We start from the raw sequence: 27,912 nt of genomic DNA, 5'->3' as shown, positions 1-27,912 counted from the left end.
TTGACTTGAAGACCATCTTTATTGTATAAAGCACAAACACAATATCATTTATAGGTCAGTGATCAGAAGATGTACAACAGCTAAAGTATATTTGTCCACAGTTAAGATGTCATGCTATCACTTGGGCCAGCTCCAGCTATAGTTAATCTTACCAAAGTAAAACCATCAACTTCATACATTTGTGGAAAGTTTAATATCATTTTTGTATTTAAGCATTTTCACAGGAGTAATCCTGAAAGACTCCATAGAAATAAGGGGAAATAATGATTCCATGTCTCTCATGGTGGTCAGATGATTAATCAACCTAATGTGTCAAAGTTAAAAACTTCTCTGCAAACTGTAACTGTATTTATGCTTTATTTTAAGTATCAAGATTATCCAACAATGATCTTCAAAATCATTCAAAACAAAACTGTATTGAGCACGGGAGATTTGAATTAAGATCTATAATTGAACAGCATGCAGTGAAGAAGACATTTATACAAGTCTGTGGAAGTGCATATAAGATCCATTGTAGCAGTACAAAACATGGATATTATGTGGAACTTGTACAAACACAGTATAGTCCGCAACTGGCCATTCTTTTGGAAGAATATGAAGGTCCTAGATAAAGCACAGAAAAAAAATAGTTCCAGCGATGAGGAATTTCAGCTGTTAGATTCAACTTGAGAAGCTAGAGTTGTTTTTCTTGGAGCAAACATACGTGGAGAAAATTTAATAAAAACATATAGGATTGTGACTGGTTTACATAGAAATGGGAAATCTATTTCCATTCATGGGTGGTTCCATAACCAGGAAAATAGATTTAACATTTTGGACAAAGATGCATAGGAGATGGAAGGACAAGATCTAAAAAGATGAAGGAAAGGGAATCAAAAGTGAATTGGATGGGTATGAGAGAATAATTAGCAAGCAGTGTGAAATAGCAGAAAATGGAATGGATGGTATTACTCTCAACAGGCACAGAGATGATGGGGAGAATTGCCTCCTCTTCTGCCTATCAACATTACGACTAAGATTTTATGATTTAACACTAAGATTTAAAAAGGCCTCTTCTGTGCCAGAATTTGTGAAATTCACAGCCAAAGCAAAAGATTTTGTAGTTTTAGGAAAAAGGTACAAAAGAAAGATTTCTGTACTATATTCCTTTAAGCACCAGAATGTCATTTATAAAAACAGAATGTGAACTATTCTTTTGCTATTGTGAGACATTTCCAAGAGTTGTGTGTTCCACGTAGATAGTGGAGGAAGCTGGGCAAACTTTGCATTTCCAGTAAGTGCTCAATAGCTTCACTATAGGAAACCATGGACGATCATGGCAGTGAATTGTTCTGAAATCATATTGCTTTCAATAAGTTTCAGAGGCTGAGATTGTGAGCAAAATATTTTTATAAAAAAATGCTGGAAAATCTCAGTAAGTTTAGGAAATGTGAAGCAAGCAATGGATCAAATTGATGATCTTTCATCAAAAGTGCAAAAAAATCTACAGGGAAAAACGAAGGGAGAAAAGGACAAGAGGCCTGCATTTGGGTAGAATGTAGAAAAGATTCAAGATTAAAACAGATAAAACTGATGTTGCAGTCAGAATTGAGCAATGTGAAACAAAAGAAGCAGCTGGTTTAAAATGGAACTGTGGAATCATTGAAGAGAGTTGAATCGTGTCTGAATTGAAGGTAAAAGATGCTACTACTTGAGGGACAGAGAAAATATTTCACGTCAAAGATCCTCTTAGAACTTCAGATTTCCAGCATCTGTGTTTTTAAAAAAATTTCATTAATTTAATGATTTACTCGGAGATGTACGAAAGGTTGTAGATGGTTATGGGAAGAAGTTTGAGTGGAATGGAAAATAAAGTGCAGGGAACTAAAGCTCAGAGTTCTGCTACAGACTGAACTTCAATTCAACTACCCAAGAAGTGCTCACTGGGGGCTCTTGAATGGCTTACTTTGGCAGCGTTACTGGTAAGAACCAGAACCAGCAAATGGAGTTCATGAATGGAGTGATCATTCATGAATAACACCCATTTAGAAACTATGATTTTGCCAAGATAAACGTTCCTGTGATTTGAAACATTCTAATGCCCATCAAAGTGGAATAGTAAAACCACCTTATTTGTCTGCAACACATGATAGGAATAGTTACTTGGGTGTGAAACGAGAGGGCTGTAAATCCTCAAGGAGTTCCGACCTTTCATGTCATCAGCTGATGATACTTATTCCTGCTCATTTACAATTATTCATTTTCACAGGCAGAGTTAGGCTCAGTTTTGGCAAGAACAGTCACTGGTATACTCTATCCTTTCATGTGGGACAATGTATTTTAAAAGCAAGTGCTCCTTTTCAGACAAAGAGTGCAGCGCTGAACTCTAATATTTTGACCCACTAATTAGAATTGCACTGAAGCAGCATTTTTACACAAGATCCTCTACTATAATGTGGGGACTTTATTTTAAAAGGACTAGCTTGTTTTCTTAGTGTGAAAACTAATTTACAGGTGAGAATATAATAATCTGTAGCAAAATGTCTTCGTGGCTGAAAATTACAGAGTTAAAAAAAGTTTGCTTACAAGTCTGTGGACCAAAATCACACCTTTGCGTTTCTATGTAACCTCAAGTCTGAAAACAGGATCTTTGCTCAAACACCAAACCTATAATCAGTTTTAAACCAGCCAATTTTTTTTGTTAAAAAGAAAAGTCCATTAGCTTCTTCATCTGGACATGGCCTGTAGTGACCTCCAGCATAGCCTCCTACTGTTTCAGAGATAATACCTCCATGACAATACCCACAGATTCATTCCAAGTGTTGATAACTCCAATAATGAGAGCTTCTTGAAATACCTTGACATAGTTGGGAAGAGTCTGGGTCATTTCAGGGCAGACTGTGGGGCATTCTCAAATTGATCAGCATCTCGGAACAACTGTAAAACTTGATGGAAAATCAGCTTGGTGCATCGAATCCACAAGGTGGTCACTTGTACTGGCAAAGTGGCACTGTTCTGCAATCTTCAGAAGGCACTTTATTCTGATTTACAACATGAGCTTGCATACGGATACGATTTAATAAATGAGCAAGATTCTGACATGCTGGCAGAGCCCATGTTGATGTTTATAACCTGTGCCTGCTTTTCTATGCTTGAGGCTACTATAAACCAGCAAATACATAGAAAAATAAATTTAAAACTACCCATTCCCAAGTTGCCTGCTCAATAGTAAGGCCCCATTTTGTCATATCCAGCATAGCTGGGCCATTCAGGGAACACACCATAGGAGCATTTGATTCCACCATACCGATCAAACTCAATTCCATACCCTGGCATTTGGTCACAATCAGTCAATAAAGCATTCAGTGACTGATTTGTTTTGCCTATCTCTGGAGTGTGTTTCAGCTCCGATCGGATTAATCCATAATTTTGCCCTTTGTTACTATCCCAAAAGGTGTTCCCTCCACTTTCGTAACAAATGGCAAACTCTATCCTTTCATGTGGGGCAATGTATTCTGGCAAGCAGATCTTGAATGCAAAAGTATCTCTATCTGAGCCACCATAAGGATCGTGAACATAGCAGCAGTCATGGTCCTGGAAAGTTTTCCAAGTGTCAAATGTTATCCTTACTTTCAAAGACTTCTCAAAAGCAATATTTTTCACTTTGATAGTTCCCATGATCATCCCCTCCTGTAATAGGCAATTTTCAAGACAGACAGAGTCAGTTTCCAAACGGTTCTTGAAATCCAAAAAATCAGAAGAAGGCTGTGCAAAATCTAAGAGCAGGCTGTCTTTGTCTGAAGTTTTTAGGCCTACTAAACTACTGATCAACTCATCGACACTGAAGGAAAAATCTAAACTGTGCAAATCAAAGAACTTAACTGCAGTCAAGGGCAAGCCCTTACTGTCAGCAAAGGAAACATGTTTCTGCTCCTTGGTTCTGCGCTTATTATCTGATGTATTTTCACCAACGTGAAGATGGATGCATGGCCGTAGTGGTTGGGTTACTTTCAGCGCTCTCTTTCGGGGGTAGCTCAGTGGTTTGAATGGAGGAGGAAGATAGAACTGCATAGCGATGTCAATTGGCATCTTTGATGTAGGAGACAAGATCTCAAGCATGCTGGAGGAAGCAAAAACAAACAATGTTAAAGGGGGGGGGGGGACCTTATACTCAAGAGACAAGTGAAGATGACCATTTCCAAAAGTACAGCAATCTTTCATAAATGGAACATTAATTTACTCCTTTCCATTTCATTAACCACATTTGTATACCATCATGGAGTCTACCATGCTTAGGAGAGAACATGGATGCTAAGATACAGAGGAAAGATTATTTAATCTAAAGGCAGTGGGAGAGGTGATGAGAGCTGGTGAATGTCACCTCTGTGACCAAATACAGTTGTAGAGCACAGAAGCAGGCCATTAGCCCTTGTCTACCATCAACCCCCAATTTGCTCCAATCCTACATTAAAAAAACGTCTCCCCACATTCTAATTAATGCCCTCCCAATTCTACCATTCATCTATAAACTAAGGGCACCCAGAGGAAATTCATGTAGTCAAAGGGTGAATTTCCAAACACTGCACAAATAACATTGGAGGCTGTGAGGCAACATGCCTCTGGGCCACCCCAAAGCTTCCTAAGTGGTGTGACATATCAGGGTTAGAGGAATTAGGGGGTTACAGAGGTTGGGTGGAAGACCTAGGAGGGTACAGTTTGGGAACAAGCAGCCAGTGTAGATCAGCAAGTATCAAGTGATAAGCAAAGAATAAGATGGGATAATTGAGCTGGATGTAGTTTTAAGGACATGAAAATTATTTGGATAAAACAGTCATTAAAGGTCTAGATGAGGTTTTCAGCAAAAGTGGTAATGAATTTTAAACAAGTTTGCAGATATTCATATTGCTCAGTAGAATTATTGGTACCTCAGTCCATGTTCAATTTAATCGAACTGAATTGGTGCAACCAGTTTGTCGCACCTTGCTCTCCAAATGGCAGAAATTCATAAATACAGCCATGGGACACACCTGGAATATGTATACAGTTCTGGTAGCCACTCTACAGGAAGGACATGACTGCTCTGGAGAGGGTGCAGAGGAGATTCACCAAGATGTTGACTGGACTGGAGCATTTCAGCTACGGAGAGACGGATTTGTTTCCTTGGAATGGAAGAGCCAGGAGGACCTGATGGAGGCATAGAAAATTAATGAGGGCCGCACACAGGGTAGATAGGAAATTATACCTCAAAGCAAAAATGTCTAACACTAGAAGATACATTATGGGATAAAGGGATTGAGGGAATTGTGAAAGAATATTCTTCACCCAGAATTAATCTCCTGAGTTGATAGAAGAGGCAGGAACTTTTATAATATTTCAATATTGACATAAGCATTTAAATGGATAAGCTATCGAAGGCCACGGGCTGACTGCTGTTAAATGAGCATTCAATAGTATGATGGGCTAAGGGCCTCCTTCCATCCTATGTGACTCCATGACAAGTGATTAGTAGATAACAGGAAGCAAACCCAAAGATGTGGCTAGACTGACATATGGCCTTATAAATCAAAGTGTGCACACACACACACCTCCCCCCCTTCCATTCTCTACTCGGTTTGTTTGGTGGGTTTGGGTTTTTATCATCAGCACATATCAATATGACAGGAAGTTTTTAAAAACAAACTTAACTACTTCATTATCAAATGACCACAAACTCAGACCAACTGTAGAATATTTCCAATGATTGAATACACTTTATATCTGAAAACTCTAACCAGAAATATTCACTCCAAAAAGATATTTGGGTCAACTCGTCCATCTACTCCTCTGAAACCATGTTGATGGCAATTGGGACTCTGGGACTGGCATTTTAGACACTGAGATCATGTGCAGTTCACTTTGTTCATCACTTCTGTGTCAGCCATGGCTCAGATGGGCCCACTCAAAGAAGGTTGGCAGTTCAAGTGTGTTCCAGAGACTCGAACCCAAATCCCCACAATGACTCTCAAGTGCCATACTAGAAGAGCTGAACAGTCAGGTATCACTTTTGGCATTAAATGTAAAAGGTGGACCAAGAGAATGCATTCATCCCCAAACTTTCCCTCGGAAATATTGAAAGTGGAGCAGGACTTCACCCAAGTGATCCAGAACTATTTATTCCCAAGTCTCTTCCCCCATTTGTAGTATTCTGCTCACCTAATTAGCTGGAATATTCCACATTTATTGTCAAAGTAAATACATCTACAACCCAGAGATTTTTTCCTGTGGGTGCGCCAGAATTACCACTTATTAGTAGTGCAAAAATTGTACACAGCATATACATGTAAACAAATAAAGAACTGTAAACAGAAAAATGTAAACAAACTGACTGTGCTATACAGAGAGAATAAAAAAATAAAGTGCACAAGTAAGAGTCCTTAAATGAGTGCCAGATCGAATTTGTTGTTGAGAAGTCTTGAACCTGGTGGTGTGAGTCTCGTGGCACCTACACCTCTTTCCTGGTGGCAGAAGCGAGAACAGAGCGTGTGCTGGTGGTGTGGATCCTTGATGATTGCTGCTGCTCTCCGATGTCATTGTTTCCCATAGGTTCTCGATAGTGGAAAGGGTTTTGTCTATGATGTCCTGGGCTGTGTCCATGACCTTTTGGAGGGCTTTACACTCCGGCATATTGGTGTTCCCATACCAGACCGTGATGCAGCCGGTAGGCACACTTTCCAACACACCTCTGTAGAAATTTGCCAGGGTTTCTAATGCCATACCAAACTACCGCAAACCCCTGAGGAAGTAGAGGCACTGATGTGCTTTCTTCAAGATACCATTATTGTGTTGGGCCCAGGAACGATCCTCTGAGATCATGACTCCCAAGAATTTAAATTTCCTCTCCCTCTCTACCTCTGATTCCCCAATGATCAATGGAATGCATACCTCTGGTTTTCCCTTCCTAAAGTTAACAATCAACTCCTTAGTGTTGGTGATATTGAGTGCAAGGTTGTTGTTGGTGCACCATTCAGCCAAGTTTTTAATCTCCCTCCTGTATACTGACTCATCATCTTTCTTTATACAACCCACCACTGTGGTATTTTTGGCAAATTTGTAGATGGTGTTATTGTCATACCGAGCCACACAGTCATAGGTGTAAAGTGAGTAGAGCAGTTGGCAAAGGATGCAGCCCTGTAGTGCTTCAGTTCTGATGGAGATTGTGGAGATGTTCTTACCAATCCTCAATGATTGTGGTCTGAAGGTGAGGAAATCCATGATCTAAATACACAGTGGAATGTTGAGTCCTAGGTTCCTACATAACAATAGCAAGAACACTTCAAGAAATACTCAATTGGCTGCAAAATGTTGTGGAATGTCTCCTTTCCCCTCAAGCTTTCCTCATCTCAGGAATTAAACTAGGGAATTGGAAACAGGTGAAAGAATGCAGATGCTGGAATCTGGGTCAACAAACAATGTGCCAGAGGAGCACAGTGGGAGAAAAATTATTGTTGATGTTTTAGTCAGAATCCTTTAGGCCTGAGAATGTTAAGGAGGGATAGCCAGAATAATGTGGACAGGGAGGGAGGGACTGGACAAGACAGGCAATCCTTAAATCTGCAGAGCTTCTTGCTGTGGTGGCGGTCTGGTGGGGTGAACCAGGGAGGGTGTGAAGGATAACAGACAGACAGGCAATTAATTGGCAGAAGCTAGACAAAGGGAGAGAGGTAAGAGGAAACCAAGGGGTCAGGTGAAAGATGAATCATACAGGTTGGAGCAGAGTGAATGTAGAGACAATGACTGTTGGTGCAGGAATCTGAGAAGATGCATTAATAATAATGGTGTAATGAGAGTTGTTGGTGAGAAGCAATGAGAGATTGACAGATGGAACCAGAGAGAGCAGAGTGAAAATGAAAGGGAAAGGGGCAAAAATGAGGCAGGGGATGAAGCAGAAAGAACAGAAGTAGCTGTCATGAAGAGAAACAGAATCTAAAATTCACTATCTCCAAGGTTACTCTTCCTTGAATGTGGAGACAAAAGCTCCCCACGGTACTCTTGGCATGGTCTTGCAACAAAGTCTCCTTTTTTTAAAAATTACATCTCCCTTTGTAATAAAGACCTTGTTCCACAATCTACCCAGTCATATTTTACTAACCTGTCTGCCCACAAAAATTACTGAGCTTTCATTTTCCCACAGTTTATACCCTTGGGCTGATTCTTTGCACTTTACTTGCATTCAAGGTGCTTTATGAAGGTTAACAAAATAACTGATACCACCCAGTCATGCAGATAAAAAGCTTGGTTAAAGATTTGAAGATGACCTTAACTGGGAGACGGTTGAAGAGAAATATACAGAGGGTGGAGCACAGAGAGTTGAGGCCACGTAAATAAGGAATTAAGGTTTGGAGAAGTTGGGCGGTGGCGAGAGGGGTTGAGACATTCCACAACATTTTGCAGCCAATTGAGTATTTCTTGTAGTGTTCTTGCTATTGTTATGTAGGAACCTAGGACTCAACACTCCACTGTATAATTGGATCATGGATTTCCTCACCTTCAGACCACAATCATTGAGGATTGCTAAGAACATATCCACAATCTCCATCAGAACTGAAGCACCACAGGGCTGCATTCTTAGCCTCCTGATCTACTCACTTTACACCTATGACTGTGTGGCTTGGTTTGACAATAACACCATCTACAAATTTGCCAAAAATACCATGGTAGTGGGTTGTATAAAGATAGATGAGGAGTCAGTCTACAGGAGGATAAATGAAAACTTGGCTGAATAATGCACCAACAACAACCTTGCACTCAATATCACCAACACTAAGTAGTTAATTGTTGACTTTAGGAAGGGAAAACCAGAGGTATACATTCCAGTGATCATTGGGGGATCAGAGGTGGACAGGGGAGAGCAAATTAAAATGTTTAGGAGTCATGATCTCAGAGGACCTTTCCTGGGCCCAACACAATAATGGTATCTTGAAGGTGAGAAGTGATCTAATTGAAACAGTGAAGATTGATAGGGAAGGAAAGACTAGCACAGAGGTTGTTTTGACCAAACAACCTCCATATAAAAGGGAGGGGTGTAACTTCTGGATAAAGGAGGAAAAGATGATAATTTCTTGGCTCATTCCCGAACCTTTGGACTTTCTATCCCTGACACCTGTCACAAAACATTTGTAGTATAAATTCAAGACTGTGACAAGTAGATTTTTGACATGAAGAAGGCTGAGGATCAGGTTGGAACATGGATTGAGGTGGAAAAATCAGCAATTAACATTAAATAAAGCAGGTTTAAGAAATAGAAGGAAAAATGAAAACTCTTACAATGCTCTCTTTTACAACATTAAAAGTTCTTGCATGTCACAATTTTGTGCATCTTATTCCTTGATTTTAGAATCCAATGGATTATCCAAAAGATAGCACCCCACCCCCACAGAAAGATTATTTCAGAATGAAACCCGATACTATCAGCTGTCCACTGAGCAAATGGCCAACATGTCCATGCATCCTTGAGATAAACCCACTAACAGCTTTAAAAGGCAATTTACTTTTTACAATTTGACTGAGTAGTGAGTGGCTCTAAGTTTTCAGTTGTTCACATTACCATATAGCTGCTCCATTAATGGGAATTCACCTAGTTTCAAAACACTGATGTAATGCCACACATTATTTAATGAAAATGAAATCCAGTCCATTTGTTTAATCACAGTTTGTATACACAGAAGGAACAGAAAACTTCAGACATTCATAAAAATTGAGGTTTACCATCCCCCAAGGCAAAAAAAAGACATCAAGCCTTACATAACTAAAATCCATTTAAAACAGTAGTTAACCACACAACTCCCAAGGTCACGTCAGAAGAGTGCAAATGCACAAGGCTTCCCTTCTCTCCAATTATCTTGCTTCCCCTCCCCAAATATGCCAAGAATTTTTTAAAAAATTCAACAGCAGATGCCCATTACTCCACCACATGCAATCTGCAGGTAATGGCACCAATTCACAAATCAATTTGCTGCAGTAATGAAAAGCAGTTTGGACAAAATTAAAGCTTTAGTAAAATGTGCAGCTGAGAAAATTAGTTGCCTCACAGATCAAAATGTCCTTCATTATCACATGAAATTCATGCTTTACTTCTTGATGTTCATCATTCAGATTCTCAGTATCTAGTTCATTTAGCATTTCCAGTCTCAATTTGTAATGACAAGTGAAAATTAAATAGTCTACAGTCATAATCCAGAGATTAAGAGGGCAGATTTATTATGGCACGGTATCATCTGAATTTGAATTAAAGAAATAAAAACAATGGTATCTAAAAAGCTCTGATCTCCATACAAGCTGATCAGATTTACAAAGTGTATCGAAATATTAGCCCAGATTACATTTTCAAATTTCTGAGTTGGGACCTGAACTCAGTAGAGAAAGGAATGCTATCATTGATCTAGCACCATCTATTTCAAAACTGAAAACCAAGTCCAATAATCAGTCCCGAGAGTGAAAAGGATAATTACAACATGGTGTCAAAAGTAATGTTTACGTCAAGAAGCAATAACAATTCTCCTCTAATGTCTCAAAATGAATCAAATGAAGAAAGATTTAAAAAGGGACAGATCAGAATAAATATAGCCATATCCACACAGCAAAATGTCAGTGTGATAACAAGTGAACATTCATGTCATTATTGAAAACAGATTGATTCTATCCTTAAACCTCAGTTTGTCCAAAGCTCAAATACACAGACATTGTCACTTCACCCATGCTCACTTGCCCTCATTGATTCATCATTGCATCAATTTTAAATTCTCATTCACGCTCAAACCAGTCAATGGTATCATCCCTCCCCAACATTAATTTCCTTTATCACTTTCAAACTGACTCTATGTCAATCTTCAACAGCTCTCACTGCACCAACATCAGACCATACTTTTCCGTCAGAGATCTCCAAATCTCTCCTCTCCACCTAAGGATGGCATTGGGGCTAGATAAACATTTGAGAGACTGAAGAACTGAGGGTTTTGGGGAACTAGCAGAGAGAAGGAGTTTAGGACAGTAGATCAGCCATGAATGTATTGAAGGCTTATGGAGGCTTGTTGCCTAATGCTGCTCCTGTTGTTTTTGTGTCCAGCTCCAAGGTGTTGAATGACCTCCCTAAATTTCTCCATCTCTTCTTCCTCATCTACAATAGTTGTTTAAGCCTAGCTCTCGAACCAAGATGGTTATAGCTATCTAGTGTCCCTTTTTCAGTTCAATGTCAGATTAGGCTCCTGCAATGCACTTCAGGAAAATGCTATATGTCATGACGTTTAAAAAAAGCTTTAATTTAAAAAAAAATACTCAACTGATCAAGATACAGCAATAACCAATAAGGTTTGGCAAAATTTAAAAATTAAAAAAAGTTTTCCTCAACAAAGTAGATAAATAAATTCACTCTTCAAACATCAGTCAAAGCTGTCACATAGCAGATAGCTTCCTTCCACTCTAAAAGTATTTTAATATTGATTAGTTTATTGTCATACACAGTGTACAAATGCACTGACATTCTTTCTTGCTGCAGGTACACAGGTATACAAAATACATTTAATAATGAGAGAAAAATAAATCTGAAAATATAGATGAATATTCATAGATAACACTAAGTTTTACTGTGTTTTGATGCTCTAAACACAAATTCAAAGGTTAATTCACAGTCCTTTCCAAACCAAACTCCCAAACATCAGAGGTGGACATGGGGTTAAAAGTGGCTAAGCCCTTATATTCTACTGAAATTCTTCATGGTGATGATCTTAACTCAAATTGTTTAGCATTCCAGGAGCTCCCACCTGAATCCACGTTGAGTCTTTAAATAAAATCAAAGACACACTCTTGGGGTGTGAGTCTTGCCATAAAGCACATTCATTACCTTATAGAAACTAGTGTTAAAACCCACGTCTGAAAACAGCTGCAATCCCAAGAACCCTCCTTGGGTATACTTCAGCAATGAGTAGGATGCTGTGCAGCTTAAGGGTGGACGAAGACATCCTACTCCTCAGCTAAAGGGAGCTATTTTCTAAGATGGCCCAAGGAAACCCCAAACTCTTGACAATGGCAGTTTCTAAGTGAACTTATTATGAGAATTCCAAATAAATTTTATCAAAATGAAAATGGGAAATTTAATAAGCCTTTCAGAGCAAATCCTGGATTCTTATTCAGTTTTAATTTTGGCCAGTTAACTAGGGCATTGCATACTTTTGTGATCTGTTGGGACTTATGAATCTAATACGTTATTTCAGATGATGCAAGTTTGACGATGGCAGAGCAGAAGACATTCTTAAAGTGCCAGCCATGGTTAATTATCACTCTCCATTGAGGCAAAGTCATAAGGTCCGCTCTCTGGAGATCTGCATGTACAGAATAATCCAATCAGATGAGGCACTGACCTCACTGTGGATTCCAATGCTTACTTGTTCCCATCTCAAAGTAGGTGCATTCTCCAAGTGTGTAGCTATTAATGATCCTTAACCCATATTAATGAAATGCTCATTTAATGCACTGTCATTTTGAACTCTTGTTGTGTACATTTTTAATGGAAGACTGGTGGTAGTCAATGGCACATCAGCAACACACTCAGGTGGCAGCAAACATCATTAAAGGACCCCATCACCCTGGTCCCAATCTCTTCCCACTGCTATCTTTGGGAAGAAGGTACAGCACCTGCTCTGTTCTCGCTGCTGCCATCAGGAAAGAGGTATAGGTGCCACGAGACTCACCACCAGGTTCACGATCAGCTGCTATCCCTCCACCATCAGACTCCTCAACGACAAACTCAATCAGAGATTCATTTAAGGACTCTTACTTGTGCACTTTATTGATTTTCTTTTTGCTTTCTCTGTATTGCACAGTTTGTTTACATTGTATGTTTACAGTTCTTTGTTTATTTACATGTTTACTCTGTGTACAATTTTTTTTGCACTACCAATTCTGCCACGCCTGCAGGAAAAAAAGAATATCATGGTTGTTTGTGATGCCATGTTTGACAATAAATCTGAAATCTGAGAAGCCACAAGTCCGGCACATCTAGGTTCAGGAGCAATTTTCTTTCAACAGCTATTAGACTCTTGAATTTCTTTTTACCACCCTAATCATAAATTACTTTGACACCACAATTAAAAAAACCTGTCCGCATTTTTGAAAAGCCACTTTTTTTCCCCTTCCAATTTTTTCCCTTCCACAACTGCAATATTTACTCTCTTTTTATATTTAAAAAAAATTAAATTTAGACATACAGCGCGGTAACAGGCCTTTTCAGCCCACAAGCCCGTGCCACCCAATTAACCTACAACCGGTATGTTTTGAACAGTGGGAGGAAACCCAAGTACCCAGAGCAAACCCATGCAGACACAGGGAGAATGTAGTCAGCACTGGATTTGTACCTGGATCGCTGGCACTGTAACAGCGTTGTGTTAACCACTACACTAACTGCGCTGCCAAGAGGTTTGTTATCTCTTTCCATAAATTAAATGTATGCTTTTGAAGTTGTTAATACATAAAAGTGCTGGAGAACCTAAGCAGGTCCCTCAATATACATAGGAGGTAAAGATATATAACCAACCTTTCAGACTTGAGCCCTTCATCAAGGCATGATGAAAAAGCAGGCAGATGCCTAAATAAAAAGGTGGGGGGGGGGGAAAGAGAAGGGGAAGAAAGAGCAGAGACCAATAGCCAAGAAGCCATCACTGGACATGGGCAGGAGAGAAAAGCTGAGAATTGATCATGGAAGGGAATAGCTGAGGAAAAGAGACAAGAGGGATAGGGAGACATAGACAGAGGCAGTCAGAGACCTGGCCTGGATTAACCATTAAGCAAAATAAGGATGTCCTTAGGGCACCAAGGGAAGCAGGCACCACAAAATATTTTCCAGTGTTGGATTTACCATGGTGCAACTGAACTAGGGCCCCACAAAAAAGGGATGAAAAAAAACCATATTACAGGTTACATTTAATATAGTTGTGGGGTCTAGACTGGAAGGAAACTGAATTTTTAATCTATTATTTCACATTCAGCAATTATTGAGTCTTAATGTCTTGTCAGTTAAACAATGGAAGCGTAGAGGGGAAACCATTGTTGGGCTGTGCTTTGGACATTAGTTTGCCTTAATCCAGCTCTTACAGAGACAGACAGAAAGGGGGAGTGCTGGCTAACAGAAACCAGAGAAGTCAGTGTAATGTCATCTGGTTGGAGGGTGCCCAGAAAGACTATGAGGTGTTGATCCTCCATGTAGTGGATGGTCTCAGTGTGACAGTGCACAAGACCATGAATGGGGCAGGGAATTGAAATGGGTGACCACTGGGAGATCCCTGCTATTAAAACAAAGGTGCTCAATTAAATGACCTCGCAGTCTGTGTCTGGTCTCTAATGTAGAGGCCACACCAGGACCATTACATGCAGTCAATGAACCTTGCAGCTTCACAAATGAAGTATTGCCTCATTTGGAAGGACTGCTTGGGGGCACAAAAGGTAGGAGGTATCTGCACAAGTGCAGCTTTTCCTACGGTAACAGGGTAGGTACCAAGGGGGCAGTTGGTGGAAAGGGATGAGTGTATGAGGGAGTCACAGAGGTCCCTACAAAAGATGGAGATGGACAGCTTCTTCCCTGCTGACATCAGATTCCTGAATGATCAATGAACCAAAGACCATTACCTTACTTTGACTTTTCATGTCCTATTTTGATTCATTGTTGTATTGTGGTTTCTAATATGAATGTTCGCACTGTGAAGCTGCCGCAAAACATTGAATTTTGTGACTTGTTCATGACAATAAATACTGATTCTGAGAAGGGAATGTGTGTGGTGGTGGTGGGATCACATTGTAGGAGGAAAAATTGTAGAATCACTTCCCAGTTTCAGTTAGCCCCTCTCCACTTCACTCCCTTTCCCCGTGCCTCCCTGTTTCAGTAAGCCCCTCTCCCCGTCACTCCCTTTTCCCGTGCCTCCCAGTTTCAGTAAGCCCCTGTCCCCGTCACTCCCTTTCCCCGTGCCTCCCAGTTTCAGTAAGCCCCTCTCCCCTACACTCCCTTTCCCCGTGCCTCCCAGTTTCAGTAAGCCCCTCTCCCCGTCACTCCCTTTCTCCGTGCCTCCCAGTTTCAGTAAGCCCCTCTCCCCTTCACTCCCTTTCCCCGTGCCTCCCAGTTTCAGTAAGCCACTCTCCCCTTCACTCCCTTTCCCCGTGCCTCCCAGTTTCAGTAAGCCCCTCTCCCCGTCACTCCCTTTCCCCGTGCCTCCCAGTTTCAGTAAGCCCCTCTCCCCTTCACTCCCTTTCCCCGTGCCTCCCAGTTTCAGTAAGCCCCTCTCCCCGTCACTCCCAGTTTCAGTAAGCCCCTCTCCCCGTCACTCCCAGTTTCAGTAAGCCCCTCTCCCCTACACTCCCTTTCCCCGTGCCTCCCAGTTTCAGTAAGCCCCTGTCCCCGTCACTCCCTTTCCCCGTGCCTCCCAGTTTCAGTAAGCCCCTCTCCCCTTCACTCCCTTTCCCCGTGCCTCCCAGTTTCAGTAAGCCCCTCTCCCCTTCACTCCCTTTCCCCGTGCCTCCCAGTTTCAGTAAGCCCCTCTCCCCTACACTCCCTTTCCCCGTGCCTCCCAGTTTCAGTAAGCCCCTCTCCCCGTCACTCCCTTTCCCCGTGCCTCCCAGTTTCAGTAAGCCCCTGTCCCCGTCACTCCCTTTCCCTGTGCCTCCCAGTTTCAGTAAGCCCCTCTCCCCTTCACTCCCTTTCCCCGTGCCTCCCAGTTTCAGTAAGCCCCTGTCCCCGTCACTCCCTTTCCCTGTGCCTCCCAGTTTCAGTAAGCCCCTCTCCCCTTCACTCCCTTTCCCCGTGCCTCCCAGTTTCAGTAAGCCCCTCTCCCCGTCACTCCCTTTCCCCGTGCCTCCCAGTTTCAGTAAGCCCCTCTCCCCTTCACTCCCTTTCCCCGTGCCTCCCAGTTTCAGTAAGCCCCTCTCCCCTTCACTCCCTTTCCCCGTGCCTCCCAGTTTCATAAGCCCCTGTCCCCGTCACTCCCTTTCCCCGTGCCTCCCAGTTTCAGTAAGCCCCTCTCCCCGTCACTCCCTTTCCCCAGTGCCAGAACTTTAAAACTACAAGGCAGTTTAACATCTGCAATGTATTGGTTTTATAAGTGGTAGCAATTGATTGGACCCGCTCATATTCGTCCCCATGTTTGTATCCAAACTGGCAGATTGACAATTTGTATCCAAATTGACAGAGAGTAGAACCACTCGGATTTTCTTTTGTTTAAAACCAGGTGTCTTTAGCCGTTCTCCCCTCGGCTGTTTTACGTTCAATTGCGATTGTCAAGATCCTTCACAGCCAAATGGAAGGAGGATGCAGTGGAACTTGCGGATCGAGTTAGCGAACGCCCGCTGCCAACACAAACCGAGTCCAGAAAACTGGATGAAAGAGCAATGCAAATTCCCGACCCATGGTGCACTTTTAACATGGCAATACTATATTTTAAAAATAAGCAATCAACTTCCAAATTGAAAAAGAGATAAACCAGACTGCCGATACTCGAATCTGGAGCAAAAGGCAACAAACGGCTGCGCTGTAGGGGAGGAACGGTCGACGTTTAAGGTAAATGCCCGGCTCGAGGGTGGAAAGGGAAGCTGACCAGCGGGAGGCAGGTCAGTCAATGAGGTGGAATGATGGAAGAGGGTGGATTTTAAATGTTAAACCGTTTGCCTTTTGGACGTTGTTGCAAAAACTCCTGCAGCCATGTCATTATTTTGTAGGTGTGGTAGCAACACCCTTTCTCTCACCGTGACACAGCTCTGTCTTTCCCCAGATCTACCTCAACAGGCCGCAGAGAACTTCACAAGGTCAACACCTGTCCGCGTTGCTGCTTGTGGCCAGGAGTCGGGGCTTTCGTTGGGCCACGACGGAGCAATTCCGTCAGAAGCCCCTCTTCCCAATCGCAGGTCCAAATAGAGTCGGGAATTAATTCCATTCGATCGGTCACGTCATGCACAAGACGTATTGCGCGACCGTGCACAAGAATAGAAATACTGTCGGAAAAAGTGATGCAGACCTGAGTTCCCAGAAGTCAACTCCGTTGAAAGTTCAGAAATAACCTCCAACGATGCAAAACTCAACGGATACCAATTTCCTTAAACAGCATCCTCCTCAAAATCCAGTCACAAAATAGCAGGAGCGTCCACAATAACCTGACCCTTCGCTCTGCTCCTATGGCTGCCAGACATGTCCTCCTCCCTCACTTACCTGCTGTAATTCATTGGGCCGGGGAAAGAGAAGAAACGCCACCAGAGCCAGGGGAGACGATGCCCACTTCCCCTACCCCCCACCCACCCCCCTCCCTCCCTCCTTCCTTCCTTCCTTCCTCCTGTCTCCTCGTCTCTCGTCGAAGTTGCTTGAACAAACCAGTCTTCCCCTTCAGCCCCGCCTCGTCCCAAACACCGCACTTTCCCTCGGCCAATTATGACTCGGTCACCCCAGAGTTCCTCCTATAGACATCAGCCACCATTTGAAAGCTTCACCTTCATTCTTAACGATAGGGGGAGCAGCTGGGGTTCGTGTGGGCCAGTGTCAAGTTTTTCTGCAGGGGAGGGAGACGGCGGCAGGCAAATTTGCAGTCGATTTCAGTCAGGCGAAGACTTGTCAAGTATTTTACAAATAGAATACTTTGTGCAACATAAAACATATACTTTATCTATTTTGATGTATTTATTATTTTTGATACACAGAGTGGTGGGTGCCTGAAATGCATTGCCGGGGTGGTGGTGGAGGCTGGTACAATGGGGACATTTAAAAGCCCTTGCAAGTGGTCCTAGGAATTAACAGCCAAATGTCCTAAAAGGGTCTCGTGTGAAAGGAAAATATTCTCAGCGCCGGCGGGAGACGGCCGGGGACCGACTGCTTCGGCCCCTACTGCAGTCCACAGATGCCGGTGGTGCAATCGGGCAAATGTAGAATGGGTAATTGCATTCTGGGAGAGAAGTTACCCAAGTTTTTGTGTGAGTGAAGGAAGATTAAAATGAAGGTATAAACTTTGCCGTGAGAAAGTTGCAATGGGAGAAAGAGAGAGGAAATAAATAGCAAAATAGCGGATAATTTGTCAACAGTGTTGAAAAATTGGTAGCGCTAAAGCACACAATTTATAAAGACCATGGGGGAAAAAGTGATCCAGACCTGACTTCCCAGAATGCCACGCGGCATAGAAGCCCCCTCAAGTGCTCCATGCATGCAGTCGTGCATATAGCCCTTTCTATGTCGCACGACACTCTGGGGAGTCAGGTCGGCAACACTTTTTCCAACAGTATTTCTATTATTGTGCACGGTCGCGCAACCAGCTTTCCCTTGCTGTTTAAATTGTACGTGTTAGCGCTTCCAACTTTTCCACGCTGCATACATTGTGCACTATAGTGCTACCAACTTTCCCATGCTGTTTAAAAATGGTCTGCGATTGCTATTTATTTGGTAGCTCTTTCCCTTGGACCCTTATAAAGGTTTATATAGGTCGACACATCTACAACTGGGGCTGAAGGGCTCATACTGTGCTGTACATAAAGCTTCATTATGTTATCATTAGGCATTATTAATTTTGTTCAAATATAGGATCATAATAGATTGTTCAGGATTTAGGACAGGTCCACCATCACTCATTGCGCCATGAAGTCACTGGTAGAAGGTAGAACATTTCTGTGAGAGATAAGTAAAACTGATATAAAAATATGAAGATGAGGAAACTAGTATAGAGTAATGAATAAAGCCAGTATGAATAAGATGAGGGTCTTCTAGCCTTAGTCAGAATTAGCAAGTTCTGCATATAAGAAGGTTGTAGCCCTGAGAGTCGGGAAGGTGTGAATTAGAACAAAGGCAGGTTTGTGAATAAGGACAATGACATGATGGGACACCGAAAGGATACCCCCTGGTCCTCCAAGTTCACAGAAACAGCAGGTAGGCAGACAGGATTGCCTAATGCCAAACTCATCCAGGAGGCAGAAGAATGTAAGGGGGAGGGTACTTCTATACTGAAATCAACTGTATAAAAGTTGGGTGAGCCCCAGTGTATTCCCAGGGTAAGGGGAAGCACCCAACTTTGCATTGTTGTATAATAAATGTTCTTTGTTCTCAATTTTTGTCTCGAGCAAATTCTGTGAAGGTACATCTGTTTCTCACATTTCTAACCCCAGAAATGGCTCCTTGCAAGTGTGAATGTGCGCAGTGTCCCAGTTAAGAGTGGTCAAATGTTAAAACACCGTTCTATCCTAGGACACTAAACAAGTGTAAAAGGGGCTTTAGACAGGCACATGGATGAAAGAAAAGCAGTTAAGTGAGGTAGGGAAGGTTTAGATTGTTGAGTAGGTTTATATAGGTTGGTACAACTTAGTGGACTGAAGGACCTGTTCTGGCTGTCATGTTCTGCACAATTGAAGTTGTTTTTGCAAAGTACCTGTTCAACTGAAACAAGTAGGAATCTCAGTGCATAGGTACAGAGTATATGAAAATAAATTCATTATCAAAAGCACAACAATATTCCACAATCAACAATGTGAGTATGATCAAATAATTGGTTTTAGAGTGATGTTCATTGAGGAATACATAATACAAATAAATGATAGTGTGAGAGATGGGAAAATTGACCTAAAATTATGAACATGGAAGAAACTAAAGTTCATCAGTAAAATGGCTGAAACCAGTTCAAACAGGATAAGTTTGGGGCTTAGGATGCAGGAAAGCAGAGTCAGCACGATTAACATAAGAATCTTCTATCCTTTGTGACAAGACCATAGGACTAAGATAAGGAATGGTAAGGTACAATAGAATGTAGGAAGTTGAGGTAGTCTGGATCAGATAAGGGTCTCCTAGCCCTGGACAGAAGTACCAAGTCATACATTTCTAATTAGCTAACCATACACAGATTTATACATATGAAATTAGCCAACCCTAGATAGAATGAGTCAACTCTGCATATTAAGAGACTGTAGCCCAGAGAATCAGGAAGGTGTGAATAAGGACAATGACATGATGGGGCACCCACAGGATACCCCCTGGTCCTCCAAGTGTACTGAAACTGCACGTAGGCAGGAAGAATTACCTATGCCAAACCCATCCAGGGGGCAGAAGAATGTAAGGGGGAGGGCATTCTGATACTGAAATTGACTGTATAAAAGTTGGGTGAGCCCCAGTATGTGTGTGTATTCCCAGGGTAAGGGGAAGCACCCAACTTTGCATTGTTGTAGTAATAAATGTTCTTTGTTCTCAATTTTTGTCTCGAGCAATTTCTTTAAAGGTACTTTAATTCCTAACAAATGGGGGCTCGTCCGGGATCACACTCCCTCCACTGACAGAGTACCCCGACGACGAGAGTAGGTGCACCCCGGCTGATTCAGCTGGACTCACGGGCGACGGGTGGCTGGTCAGTGGAAGAAGCGAGTGATATCCGAGAAGAGGCATTGAGAACAAACGGCGGAAGGACGCGCGCTAGAGCAGTACTGCCAGAACTCGGTAAGAGTATTTTACTTGTTCCTAAGTATGGGAATAGCGGGCAGTAGAGATGAGAGTCCTGACACAGGACGTGACCACCAGATAGCTACGTACAGCCCGCTTGGGATGATGTTATCTGAGAGGGGCACAGGAAAGACCCGCGGTAAAGACAAACTGACGACGGTCAGGTATTGTTGTAATGAATGGGTGGGATACCCGGTTAAAGGGAGCTCCGTGTACTGGCCAAAATTCGGATCCGAGGATGAATGGATGTGTGAAGCTTTGAACTTATGGCTCTATCAAAACCAGCCAGACAATGTTGAGAGCAGGGAATATGCAGCCTGCTGGCTCAAGGGATCCATTGAACAGCTGGTTTTGAATGAGAAAGAATCCAGGGATAAGAGAGAGGAGGAACCTCTTGTCCCTGAATCACAGGGTTGGGATGTGTTACATTCCCTCCCTCCACCCTATGTTCCTCCTATGCCGGCTCCTATCTTTCCTTCCCCTCCTATGACCTACCCTTCTGCACCTTCCCCACCTCCCCCACCACTAGAGAAGAGAGAAGAGAGCAGGAGTGGTATGATAACTTGCTCACAAAGCACTCGATTACCACCTCTGTTGGCAGGAGAGAGAGGTAACTTTAATTCAGAACAGCGTGAGACTCTTCAGGAAGAAAGGGCAGAACCCTTTGATTCATTTCCCAGGGAGCAGGAACCCAGACCTAATAAGCTAGAAACCAATTGGATGAGACCACTGTGGGAAGTTCCCATGGGAGAGGGTCTCGGTTTCGTAAATGTGCCCCTGACCAGTACTGAAGTGTGTAACTTTAAGAAAGAACTGACCTCCCTGATATAAGATCCCCGGGGATGTGCTGAACAGTTAGACCAATTTTTGGGACCAAATATATATACAATATGGGGGTCTCGACATAGAATCCCCAGCAGGGGAACAATTGGTACTAACAGGTTTTGTTACCAACTCAGCCCCAGACATTAAGAGAAAATTACAAAAGACAGAAAATTGGCATGAGCAGGGAATAACCCAGCTTCTACAGATCACACAAAAAGCATTTGTCCAGACATCTGAGGATAAGCAGAAAGCAAAGGCTAACATTTTGATGCAAGCAGTTAAAGTAATAGTAGATGAGTAACATGGAAAAGGCAGGGACTGTGTGCCAGCTCCTGAATGTTGGGAGAGTAGAGACCAGAGATAATTTCATAAATCACGACTTCCCACTTCAGTCACTGACCAATATTGATTAAAATTCATGCTAAAATTTAAATGTCATAAAGGATCATTTTTCAATACTGAAGAATTAGCGAATTTAACTACCAGTTAATTCCAATTTATGAAATAAATTGTATTCAAATGTGATTTTGCACAGGGACTACCTGAGAATAGTGATGTTATAACATTTGCAGGGAGAAATGTTTGCGCAAATAGGGTGAGTTCTATACATCTTAACTTTAAGTGTATGTGAGATAAAGAAAGGATCTGATGTGTAAAGTGGCTGGATCAGCCAGTTGAAGGGGGAGTGTGCATGTCCCTTTAAGTGCACTGTGGCACTTGAAATTGAGGCTTCAGGCTCTTGTCTTGCAGTTAGAGGTATGGAGCCCTATCAACACATTTAATACATTTCTTCTACACATTCAGCAGTCAAGGTCCGTGAGTTTAAAGATCACCCACCTCTGGAGAATAAAGATACCTCTGGGGATTCCTATGGGGATTCCTATAAGTTTAATCATTCATTTCTCTGGTGCATTTTCCTCCGGAGTGAAATTAATGCCTCAGCACAATTTCTCTGTATTGCCGCTGTTATTTAATTCATGATAACTTTCCCCCATTCATCAGGTTTATATTTAAATCCGGTAGTGCGGAAGTTACATTGTAAATAATCACGGAGGTAAATCCTGCGCAACTGGATTCAGCTTAATGGAGAAATAAACCTGCGAACTGGTCTATGGTGGTGTGTGAGTACTGCAATAGGTGGAATATGATTTAAATTGGTGGCATAGTTCAGAACAATTGGGTGCATAAGAATAATAATATCATTAAGAACTCACAGATCTTGTACCAGATGCTATTCAGTACATCTTGACTTAAGGACTGGAGAAATTGGCATGTTAGAATGAGATTGGCATGGTACCAATATTTCTTGATTCAATAATGACTCCACAAGCTCCAGGATTCATGCAGCAGAACTTTTAAGTGGAATATAATAGAAACTAGCCTGTACTTAAATTATTGTGTGTGCAATCTTCATAAGAACATCTTTTAACTTTTTTTTGGTGCCTGTTTTACAGACTGTTTTAAATAAGGCCAGCTCCTGTGAGCTGTGGCACAAGGCATTTTACTTAAGGCAGAACTAAAGGTTGAATATGTTTCAAGTTCTCTTGCAGGGGCTCTTGTGCTGCAATGTCTGTTATGTACTCACTCTAACAAATTGGAGGGTTGTGCCCCATACAGACAGCAGCTCCAACTGCATTTTAATAAGGTCTAACATATTCAAAACCCATGCAAATATGGTTTGTGTTTCATTTTACAATTTTTACACTAACACAAAGGAAAGTCAGATTGTTACAAAGTGCCGTAATTTAACATTTTTTTTCGTTTCTTTAATGGTTTATTCAGTTATTGTTGTATTTTACTTGTCTTTTGATTATTCAGTTATTGTTGTATTTTATTGCAGTTTTCAATGAGCTTTACATTTATTGTGTTTTATTCAGTTCTTGTTGTATTTTATTGCAGTTTTCAATGAGCTTTACATTTATTGTGTTTCATTCAGTTCTTATTGTATTTTATTGCAGTTTTCAATGAGCTTTACATTTATTGTGTTTTATTCAGTTCTTATTGTATTTTATTGCAGTTTTCAATGAGCTTTACATTTATTGTGTTTTATTCAGTTCTTATTGTATTTTATTGCAGTTTTCAATGAGCTTTACATTTATTGTGTTTTATTCAGTTCTTATTGTATTTTATTGCAGTTTTCAATGAGCTTTACATTTATTGTGCTTTATTCAGTTCTTATTGTATTTTAATGCTGTTTTTAATGAGCTTTACATGTATTGTTCATTGTTGTTTACTAATTTCTTTGGAATATTGTTCGTTAATGTTTTAAGCCCCCCTGGAATAGGGGCAGCAGAGGTTACAATTCAGCTCCTTTAGAATGTAGACAGGGCATAGATTTAATGTATAATCATAATGGGATATAAGGGATCCCAATACGGACCAGGGGAATTAAACAGCTTTAGTGGAGTACATCTAATTTGTATCATAGCCTACACAGGTATTAAAGACAGGAGTTTTGAAGCGATAGCACAAAGGACATGGTGGGACAAAGACAGACAGAATGGTAGTCAGCATTGTACATGTAACAGAGAGAGAGAGAGTTAATACATATACTAATGTACACAGACAGGCTGCAACTCACAAGTTCAATGATATATATGCTAATGTTAGCAGACAAGCTGCAACACACAGTTAAATCACAAGAAACAATCCCCCCCCTGCTTGGTCACTTTTCATCACCCCATGAAAGGGAGCACCAGTTTCCAACAACGTGAGCTGCTTGACACTTTAATATCAGGCTCCAAACAGCCTTCGGAGATCGGTGGCCCTAGGGTTCGGGGCTGAAGAGGACATCAGATACGAGCCACAATCAAACGGAACCGCCTGACTACTGCTACTCGTTCGCTGCTGAAGGCAGCGCTTCTCATAGACTGCTACTCGTTCGCTGCTGAAGGCAGCGCTTCTCATAGACTGCTACTCGTTCGCTGCTGAAGGCAGCGCCTCTCACAGACTTCGTCGGGACAACACTTACAAAGGTCGTGTGCTTCAAAGACACTGCTTCAATATTTCAACGTATGGGATGGACTAGACTCTTTACTGAGAACTGGAGCCTGATACTCCAAACCCTAATAAGCAGCTGGACTCACTCCCCTGACCTTCATGGTGCTCCCCTACCTAAAGACTTTACACAGACATTACAATTCGGTTATTGACCAGCTGGGTAAAACTACACCTTACACTTGAAAGATCAGTGTTACTGATCTAAAAGAAAAGTGAGGAGAGGGGGGGGGGGGGAAAATCAGTCACACTGACACTAGTAACCAAAGATCAGTAACACTGATCATGGTGAAAGATCAGTATTACTGATCTAAAAGAAAAGTGAGGATTGTGAGAGATGGGAAAATTGACCTAAAATTATGAACATGGAAGAAACTAAAGTTCATCAGTAAAATGGCTGAAACCAGTTCAAACAGGATAAGTTTGGGGCTTAGGATGCAGGAAAGCAGAGTCAGCACGATTAACATAAGAATCTTCTATCCTTTGTGACAAGACCATAGGACTAAGATAAGGAATGGTAAGGTACAATAGAATGTAGGAAGTTGAGGTAGTCTGGATCAGATAAGGGTCTCCTAGCCCTGGACAGAAGTACCAAGTCATACATTTCTAATTAGCTAACCATACACAGATTTATACATATGAAATTAGCCAACCCTAGATAGAATGAGTCAACTCTGCATATTAAGAGACTGTAGCCCAGAGAATCAGGAAGGTGTGAATAAGGACAATGACATGATGGGGCACCCACAGGATACCCCCTGGTCCTCCAAGTGTACTGAAACTGCACGTAGGCAGGAAGAATTACCTATGCCAAACCCATCCAGGGGGCAGAAGAATGTAAGGGGGAGGGCATTCTGATACTGAAATTGACTGTATAAAAGTTGGGTGAGCCCCAGTATGTGTGTGTATTCCCAGGGTAAGGGGAAGCACCCAACTTTGCATTGTTGTAGTAATAAATGTTCTTTGTTCTCAATTTTTGTCTCGAGCAATTTCTTTAAAGGTACTTTAATTCCTAACAATAGGCATCTTAAATAACGTTCATATATGCTCACCCATGAGAGCAGATGTGGCTGAGATTTATGTCTCATCCTAAGCACAATACTTCTGGTTGAGCAACTTCTCACCAGACCTGCTCACCAGTAGAAGCCAATATTAATTGCTCTCTCTCTGGATTGAGAATCGACCTCACACCCTGCGACTCAGAAATAAGGCTTAAGGAAATCAGTGCAGTGAAATAGTTATAATGTTTGAAACGTGACCACCTGCTTTTCCACAATAGCTGACAAACTTTCTTTGTTTTCATTCAGATATCAACTATTGTTTTTGAAATCAAAACTGAATTTCCTCTGTTGGGAAGAAGACAATTAATTATTCTTGCATGAAATATAATATACAAGTTGCTATTTGAGCTGGGAACCCACTGTCTTATTGTTGAGAACATAAATGATTCCTTTTATCAGGTCTCAGAGGAATAGTAGCCTTTTTAGCCCTTTGAGGTTGTTATTAGATCATGAGTAATGCCAAATTTGATATCAGGCTGTATGTAGATAAATAAGCACAATCACTGTTATTCAGCAGTTTTTAATTGGTTAGGAAGCACTTTGGAAGTCATTCACCAAGTTCCCACAGTTATATTCTGATACCGTTAGAAAAAAAATCTAATTTAACTACCCTAATCATTTTTAATAATTAGCTCACTATCTTTAGCCTTTGCAAATTCACTCATTGCAATTTAGCACGCTCCCTTAAAAAGATAATTCAGACAATTCCTCCTTATTTGGCAGCAACTCTATACAAAGAATATAGACAGACGTTGTCAGTTATTTCAGTTTTAACAAATTTCTTTTTCATTCGTTGATACAACTCTCCTACTTTTGTCCCATTGATACAGTCACTCTTGTTCCATAAAATTGTTTTTCGGGACGTATTGGGTCCAAGTATGGCCCTACCTTGGTGCAGTGCCATAGAGACCATGATTCAAAGGGGGAGTGGAAAGAAATTCATTTCTGCAATGCATTTAATGGAAGTTGAACTAATTCAAATCTCCTGCTTTTGAAAAGGATACTTCAATATTCTCAGCATTTTTTTTAAACATAATAATTTTTGTTGTATGCTTACAAATAATTAAATGTCACCATGTAATGACATGTTTTTAGTTAGGTTTACTGAAGAGCTTAAATTATTTCTTAAGATCAGTCTTAGTTCAAAGTTTCAATGGTCACTGATCTAATTTGACGTGTTTCTCCATTGAACACAAAATGAGAAAGATTACAATTGGCTTAATGTAAATTAAATCAATACAAAACCAACATTACCAGGCTTGTGGACGACCTTTAATTCATAGGTCAATAAGCCATAGATATTATCCTGCAACCCCATTGTACTTCTCCTGACTTGTACCTCTACCAAGGTTAATTCTATTGTGATAGATTAAGAATTTTTGTAGTTTTAAGCTCCTGTTAGGTCATTTACACCCCTGCCTCTATGCTTTTGCAGAATGTCCCTCCCACTTCAACCAACTAAATCACAAAAATAGTAGTGTGCTTGAAAAGTATCTAAAATATGCTTAACAATAAATTATACTATACTTCAATGAAACTGATACAAGGGTTGTGTCGTTTCTTTGCATCCCTGTGAATTTTACTGAAGCATGAAACTCAACTTCTAAAGCAACGAGAATGTCACTCTGAGCTATAAATCAGATATTACTGGTTTTTGACTTTCATCCCACATGTCATTTTGAAAGCTAGAAATCAGAACAAGACTAGGCCCATGCAAGAAAAGACCAACTGGCCCATCACATTCATGATAGTTGGAGTCTAATCACAAGATACTTACTATCTTGCCATACATGCCTTCTCCTCAACACACCCTGTAAAGAGCCATGTAATCACCTAGGAAAGACAAAAGTAAACAGAGAAAAACTTAAGACCAATAAAGCAAAAGAATAATTTTGACTAGTATGCCCTGCAACTGTCTCGGGTAACAAGAACATACCAGGTAGGAGTAAGCCAAATGGCCTATAGAGGGTGCTTCACCTTTCAACAAGATCATCGCTCATCTACCTATGGACTCAGCTCCACCTACCTACATTTTCCCCTAATTCCCCTATCATGCAAATATCTAAACATGTGTTAAATATGCCTACTGCTTCCTTGCTTAGAGAATTTCACAGATTCACCAGTTCCTCCTCAGTTCTGTCCTGAATCTTGAAACTATGTTACCTAGTTCTAATCTCAGCTACCAGCTGAAACAACTATTCTGCCTTCACCTTATCTATCCCTTCCATAATTTTATGTTTCTATAAGATTCCCCGCCATTTTTTTTAAAAATATTTTATATTTTCACACAAGCTTGTACAGTCATGTACAGTGTCATTCCAATGATGGCAGTTCACATTCAAATATACATATATTCATTCTCTTTATGACTTTATATACAAGCCCATGTCTCTACCAACCCCTCTCCCCATATATAAAACAAGATGACTCACTCAAACTTCAACAAAAACAAAACTTTAACACTAGGAAAGTAAATAATAAGGGGCAGGGATTGTTGCAGCTCAGTGGGCGGCCTCTGGGCTGATATTCATTCTTGACTTTCCTTGATCAGGATCAGTGCAAGGGAGAGGAAGCTGCAGCAAGGAA

General features: G+C 41.2%; 1 protein-coding gene across 5 annotated transcripts; it reads right to left on the bottom strand.

Annotated features, from left to right (window-relative positions):
* Window positions 1-27,155, bottom strand: ppp1r3b (protein phosphatase 1, regulatory subunit 3B). 5 transcript variants are annotated; one of them, XM_069925533.1, is made up of 3 exons: window positions 27,104-27,155; window positions 5,007-5,163; window positions 1-4,099 (listed from the first exon to the last, which is right to left on the bottom strand). In XM_069925533.1, the coding sequence occupies exons 2-3, from the start codon at window positions 5,108-5,110 to the stop codon at window positions 3,202-3,204; spliced, it is 1,002 nt and encodes a 333-aa protein (XP_069781634.1). In that variant the 5' UTR covers window positions 5,111-5,163; window positions 27,104-27,155; the 3' UTR covers window positions 1-3,201. The 5 variants fall into 5 exon arrangements, with proteins under 5 accessions (XP_069781634.1, XP_069781607.1, XP_069781624.1 ...); XM_069925506.1 differs by lacking the exon at window positions 27,104-27,155 and adding an exon at window positions 17,195-17,295; XM_069925523.1 differs by lacking the exon at window positions 27,104-27,155 and adding an exon at window positions 17,004-17,164.
* Window positions 27,156-27,912: the final 757 nt, after the last annotated feature.

The sequence above is a fragment of the Narcine bancroftii genome, chromosome 1 (genome assembly GCF_036971445.1).
Source record: "Narcine bancroftii isolate sNarBan1 chromosome 1, sNarBan1.hap1, whole genome shotgun sequence".
Lineage (NCBI taxonomy): Eukaryota > Metazoa > Chordata > Chondrichthyes > Torpediniformes > Narcinidae > Narcine > Narcine bancroftii.
This window is presented reverse-complemented; position numbering and strand designations above follow the sequence as displayed.

What these genes read in the sequence shown, in the direction of transcription:
- ppp1r3b (XM_069925533.1), bottom strand. Translation starts at nt 5,110, where the DNA reads ATGCTCCAGTCCAGTCAACATCTTGGTGAATCTCCTCTGCACCCTCTC. An exon ending in GAACTGTATACATATTCCAG is followed by an intron (nt 4,100 to 5,006) that starts GTGTGTCCCATG and finishes TGCTTCCTCCAG; the next exon opens with CATGCTTGAGATCTTGTCTC.